General features: G+C 47.6%; 1 protein-coding gene across 1 annotated transcript; it reads right to left on the reverse strand.

Moving 5' to 3' along the window:
* Nucleotides 1–5,667: 5,667 nt before the first annotated feature.
* LOC149404058 (uncharacterized) lies at nt 5,668–6,414 on the reverse strand. The gene has a single exon (XM_089607376.1). The coding sequence runs from the start codon at nt 6,412–6,414 to the stop codon at nt 5,668–5,670; it is 747 nt and encodes a 248-aa protein (XP_089463502.1).
* Nucleotides 6,415–6,707: the final 293 nt, after the last annotated feature.

Below are 6,707 nucleotides of genomic sequence, written 5' to 3' on the forward strand. Positions count from 1 at the left end.
GAAATATTTTTGAAAGGGTTTAGAAAGACGTCGTATAAGAAACAATTTAACGATAAAGAACTATAATATATATGAATATTAATTAATTTTATTAATTTAGAGGAGGTTACAACGAGACGAGGTGACGAACTCAACAGGTCGAGCTCACGATCACAAATATAAGAATACAAAGGAAATATTAATTGGAAACTGAGAGTAAGATCTTGCGTGTGTGAAAATCGTCATTTCCTCTTCTATTTATAGGCGAGATGGAACCTTCTGGCCGAAGACACGTGTTCCCCGATCCAGTCTCCTCGCCAAGGTCGTAGTCGTCCGAGATCCGGTCTTCGCGGCGTAGTGTCCTCTTGGACTGATGCTTCTGATTAGGAAGACGTGGACGAACTGGAGTCTATCGAACCGGGAAGTGTTGCTGGACTTGGGCCGACCTGCGGAGAGTGAGTCAGGTCCAAAATTGATTTCGCGGGCCGCTTCACGAATGGATCGTGGGCTTCAATCGGGCCTAAGCCCATCTGAAACGATATTTTAATATTTGAGTTTTTAGATCCCCACAATTAGCCCCCAAATATTTTGAAAATATTTCGAATATTTTGAAAATTTTTAACGCGGTGAATTCGAATTGTTCCGAATAAAAAGGAGGGAGATTAAAGATTTGGGACCACGTGGCGTCGTGTGAGAGCACGTCTTCTTCACACGTGGCGTGTCGTAACCATATTTCCTAGGTCGAAGTCGAAGAGTCGGAGAATCTGTTATCTTTGCAGATATCGAGGGACATATTTTTTATTTGATTCGATTAGTTTTCCGAAATCATTAGATTTTTTCGGGATTTCTGTTAATAATGAAACATATAAATATGTAGACCGAAGAGTCGCTTCTTTTCATTTATATTCTCATCATCCGCAGTTAAAAGGTAATTCTCTCTTTCTTACTTTCTCGCTCTTTCTGATTTCGAGTTCTCTCTCTTAAGTTCTTTAGGTTACTTGCACTTCGGCTATTATCGACTCTCAGTTCGACTAGCGAACTCAAACGAGTTCATAGATTTAAACACTCCGTACGTAGAACACCTTAGAACCAGATGTCGAACTCAGAACTTCGTCCGTCGGGGTCTCAACCTTTCCGGAATGAGGATATCTTATTGCCCTCAGCCGTGACTTCGACCGATCTTAGGAGGATTCGTGAAAAATACCAGATCTCCCCTAAAATTAACATCCTTCTTCCCCCTCCTGGGGCTACAGCTGACACCGTAGTGGAGGGTTATTGTTGTATATATGAAATATGGCTGGAGAAATGTGGTTTAAGATTTCCCATCCATCCTCTCATATTCGACTTCGCCTAGACTCTAGGGTTGACCCTTCCCCAGATGTGTCCGAATTTTGTTAGGATGGTAATGGGTCTGATAGTTGTGGCCTACGAGGAAAAGATCGATCTCACTTTGATGGATTTAGTCCGTCTTTGTGTGGTCAAGGCAAACTCAAAACACGATCCGAAGTGTTTCTACCTCTCGAAAGCCGCGGGAAAGGGTATGATCTCGGACCTTCCTTCGAAGGACAAATTTTGGGGGAGGCGATATTTTTACTTCGCCGTAAATGAGCATTCACTCGGGGATCGAGCTCGTTCTTTCTCGTCAAAATGGGCGAGCTCGCCGAGTATGCACAGAATTTATTTCGCCTGCATTTATATTCTGCAGTGAAATATATACTCATTATTTATTTATTTATTATTATTCCTCTTCTCTTTTTTTTTGTAGAGAAAATCAAAGCGCCATCCCAAGGAGTGGAGTTCGCTGAGAAATTATCGTTACTGCAGTTGGGCGAAGTAGAGTGGTCGAGCTTCACTCCTTTCAGATTTATCTCGGCCAAAGTTTGACCTTTCCCACCAAATTTCTCAGAGCACCAGGAATGTTAGTTCGACGATTTCATCATTATCTTCTCTGTTATTAATTTTTATTATTATTTTTTATTATTCTTTTAGTCGTTGGAGACAATATGAACACTCCGATCAGTGCCCGGGATGCGAGGAAACAGAGGAAGGGGGGTGCTGCCTCGACTTCGGCCCCGATTCCTCTTCAGGCGGATACTCCCGAGGTCGAAGTGACCGGGGTTCGTCTCGTATCCGACATCCCGGTCATCTTGGTGCCTTCCGACGAGGTAACCGAGATGGTCGAGGAAGCTCCAACGGCGTTCAGGAAACCGGGGTCTTGAGGCCGAGGAAGATCAAGCCCCCGGGATTGAGGATGACTCCCCTGAGGGGGCCGAGAGAGTTCGGGTCCCCGAGAGGGCCGAGGTCGCTGGCGCGGCCAAAAAAGGAAGACGCCGGCGAACCGAGTCCCTGAGGGGGGTGTTCCTTGAGAAAGGAAGAAGAAGAGGAAAGAGCCGGCTCCTGACCTCGTCGGCCGGGATGGGGAAGAACCCACCCCTGAGGCTCCCGCGTCCGTAGCGACCAGGGCGGACAAGGGCAAAGCCGCCGCTAGAGGAAGCAAGTCTTCCTCGAAGTCGAGGTCTGGGGGCCGAGATGACTCCGCCCCATGCGCGACCCGGAAGAAGAAACACGTCGTCAACTTCCACTACGCTCGGGATCACCTGTTGTGTGACGACATTTACTCCTCGGCGGGGCTTCTTCGTTAAGTGACGTGTTCCGGGATGGAGCTCCCAAAGGTTCGTGACCTCGCTGAGGCGGACTTGTACAGGATGATGGCCTCGGCCATAACTGGGGTAAGTTTTTTTTTTTTTTTTTTTTTTTTTTGTATATAGTCGATATGTTATACTTGTGAAAAATGACTATTTTCTGTTACGGTCGAACTAATGAGAGGGGTTGATTTCAGCTGTCCACCCAACTGAACCGAGGTGTTTTTCGCTATAAAAGCGCCTTCATGACGCCAAGGTCGAGCAGGAGAAGCTCGCCGAGGTTCAGAAGGGGACGGAGTCTCTACAGGCCGAGCTCCAGGGGATGAATGACAAGATCGCTACCCTCCAGGACGACCTTCTGGCCAAGGATGCTCTCTTGGAGAGGTCGAACGGTAAGATTGAACGCCTTCGTGGCAAAGTTCAGTTCTTATCCGTCGACGTCGATGATAAGAAGGAGAAGATCAAGGGATGGGCGGCCCGTTCCAATGACTTCAAAAAAGAAAGCAGGAGGTTGGCGGTCGACCTGGCAGCTCGGGACAAAGAGCTGAAAGACGCTCTTGATGAGCTCGCTAGGTCGAAGAGGGCGGCGAAGGCGGAGCGGGATCGGGCCGTTCATGCGGCAAAGAAGGCGACTTTGCTTAAGTATCGAGAGAAGATACTCAAACATCACGCGCAAAAGGTGAAGATGGATGAGGCCACCCTAATCTTAAAGAAACTCGAGCAATGCCCGGGGAACAAGGAGTTGATCTCAGAGGTCTTGAAGGGCGAGGTCTCAGATTGGGCGGCCGAGATGAAAGATACTGAGGATGACATCGCCCAGTATGAGGCCGAGTACGTGGCCGTCGCCGTTCCTGAGGTCGAAGACATCCCGTTCACCCCATATTCGGACCGATCTCCTACCGACGCCTCCGTGACCGAAGTCGAGACTGCCACCATCAACGAGCATGGCTCGATGCTCGATCGTACTGAGGAGGTCCTCAACTCCATTTCGGAGGGGAACGAAGAGGTGGCGGCGTTCACGCCCACTCCGGAGCGCCGAGATGTCGAAGTCGAGCCCCGCGATCAAGTTTAAGCCTTCTCCAGCTTTCATTTTGTTTTATTTTTAATAATGATGTTTATTTTATATTTGGGGCCCGTATGTTTTGGGCGAAGTTTTTATCGTTTTTGATACAATCATAGGGGGCTTCGGTACCTCTATTTTATATTTGAATCATTGTTACTATTTTATGCAATTCCTTTTTTTAATTTTGCCAAGTTTTTTAGCTCGCCAAAATATATTGTGAATGCATGGATGTTTATTCTTTTATTCAGTCCGTCCAACCGATCTGAGTGTCATTATTTTGTTTGCTCCTGAGGCTGCTCAGATCAGTATAATCTGTTAAGTCTTTTAAGTCGCTTGTATTTGGCCCAAAACATTTCCCTTAAAGATATCAGATGATTTCGCTAAGTTATTTAGATCGTCATGGAACTAAAAGGTCTCCCTTAGGCTGAGGTTTGGAATTGGTTCGTCGTTCAAAATCTGTTTAGTTGTCCGGAATATTGCTGGTCCGAAGCGTTTCCCTTTAGATTTGAATCCGAAGTCCGTAATTAAATTTGGTGAAAATTTTAAGTCTTTTAGATCGTCGGGGACCTAAAAAGTTTCCCTTAATATTTTCGGACGAGATCGACCTTCGTGGGTACGATCTCCGATGACGCTGCGAGATGTCGGTTCTCGCCAGAGTCGAGGCGTTTGCACTGCTAGCCAAGTCCGAGGTCGGGGTCATTGGCCGAGGTATGAGCTCCGTGGCTCAAGAGGGTAGGGGGACTGTGCCTTTGTAGTAAGAGGCTGCCTACATACCCTTATGCAGGGATCAAGTCGGACGTAGTTCAATTTTTACTGGTTTTAACAGTAATATTTTTTTAGGTTCGAGACGTTCCATGATCTTAAAACCGGGATTCCGTTGAGTGTTTCAAGTTCATAAACGCCGGGATAGGTTACTCCGGTGACCCTATAGGGGCCTTCCCATTTTGCCCCGAGTTTTCCGGCGTTTGCCTCGGCAGTATTTTGAAAGATTTTTCGGAGGAACCAAGTCCCCTACATCGAATCTTCTTGTGTTGACGTCTTTGTTGTAGAATCTAGCGATGGATTGCCTATATCGGGATAACCGTGATAGGGTTGAATCTCGCTTTTCCTCCACTAGATCTAAGGCATCGCATAGAGTCTCGTCATTTTTTGGCTCATCCTCAGGTGCGTATTTTACCCTAAGGGTTTGCACCCGATGCTCGATTGGGATGACAGATTCGACTCCATGGACGAGGGAAAACGGAGTTTCCCCTGTCGGCCTTCGCGGGCTGGTTCGGTATGCCCACAGCACGCCTGGCAATTCTTCTGCCCACTACCCCTTCTTGGCATCGAGCCTTTTCCTTATGGAGTCGACTATGGTCTTATTTTTTGCTTCCGGGTGCCCATTTCCTTGAGGATATCGTGGTGTTGACATTCTTACCTCAATGTTGTTATGGAAGCAAAACTTTCTAAACTTTTTCGATATGAATTGTGATCTGTTGTCTGTTATGATCTCGTGGGGAGTTCCATGCCAACAGATTATATTTTTCCAGATGAATGCTGTGACGTTGACGTCTTTTATCAAGACGAAGGCGCCAGCTTCCACCCATTTAGAAAAATAATCTGTTAAGATTAACAGAAATCTCAACCCGCCAGGGGCGACCGGCATTGGTCCCACAATGTCCATAGACCATTTCATGAATGGGTATAGCGCCGAGATAGATGACAATTCTTCCGCGGGTCTTTTTATGTTGGGGGCATGGCGTTGGCATTGATCGCAGCGGCGCGAGTGCGCCTCGCAGTCTTCCACCATGGTCGGCCAAAAGTAGCCTTGCCTCTTTATTTTGATGGCAAGCGCTCGTCCGCCTGCGTGATTTCCGCATTCCCCTTCGTGTACGTCTTCCAGGATTCGTTTAGACTCCTCTGTCCCGACGTACTTGAAGTAGGGTCCTGCGAAGCTTCTTTTAAACATGCTTCCATATATGATGGAAAATCTCGAGCTTCTCAGCACGAGCTTGCGTTTTGCCATATTATCGGATGGGACCGTACCAGTCGTGATGTAATGTAGTATTTCATCTCTCCAATCCCCCCTTCTATTGTTACGACCGCGGCGACGGTCGTGGCAATAGAAGGTTGTTTGATTTTTTCGACTGGTATAACCCTCTTGAGGCCCGGATCCGAGGTGGATGCCAGGGCAGCCAATGCGTTGGCTGAAGTATTCTCGCCTCGAGGGATCCTTGTCAGGGAGAATTCTTTGAAGTTTTTTGTTAGTTCTTTTACGACTTTTAGGTAAGCTTCGATTCGCTCATCCCTAGTCTCGTATTCCCCGGAGTATTGGTTTGCTACAAGTTGGGAGTCGCAGAAAGCTTCCACTTTCTTTGATCCAACTGCAGTGGCCAACCTTAGTCCGGTGACTAGTGCTTCGTACTCGGCTTCGTTGTTTGATGCGACGAAGTCAAGCCTAAATGACTGTTCTATAGTCTCACCGTGGGGGGAGGTTAGGTGTATTCCTACTCCAGCCCCTTGCTTCGATGATGCCCCGTCCACTTTAAGTGTCCAAGTGCCTTCGACTTTGGTCACGGTGGGACTTTCCCTCGGGAGTTCGATGATGAAATCCGCTAAAACTTGCGATTTTGCGGATGTCTTCACTCGGTACTCGATATCGTATTCGCTCAGCTCCACGGCCCACTTGGTTAACCTTCCTGATTGGTTAGGGCTATGTAGGAAACTTCTGAGCGGATGTGATGTCATTACTATTATGGTGTGAGATTGGAAGTATGGTCGAAGTTTTCGTGCGGCGGAAACGACGGCCAAGGCCAGTTTTTCCATAATAGGGTATCCAGTTTCAGCATCAACTAACGACTTGCTTGTATAAAAGGTTGGTCGTTGGTCCCCTTGCTCTTCCCTGGCGAGTACTCCACTAACTGCCGCTTGAGATACTGCGACGTATAGACAGAGTGGCTCCCCCGCAATAGGTGTTATCGGCCCGACCCCGATCGCGGCCGAACGGAGGCGGAGCAACGTCGAACGCGTCCCGGCAGCTT

Source organism: Urtica dioica, chromosome 2 (genome assembly GCF_054948205.1).
Source record: "Urtica dioica subsp. dioica isolate 48M chromosome 2, U.dioica_male_clone48M_v1_H2, whole genome shotgun sequence".
In the NCBI taxonomy this organism is placed as follows: Eukaryota; Viridiplantae; Streptophyta; class Magnoliopsida; order Rosales; family Urticaceae; genus Urtica; species Urtica dioica.

What these genes read in the sequence shown, in the direction of transcription:
- LOC149404058 (XM_089607376.1), bottom strand. Translation starts at nt 6,414, where the DNA reads ATGACATCACATCCGCTCAGAAGTTTCCTACATAGCCCTAACCAATCA.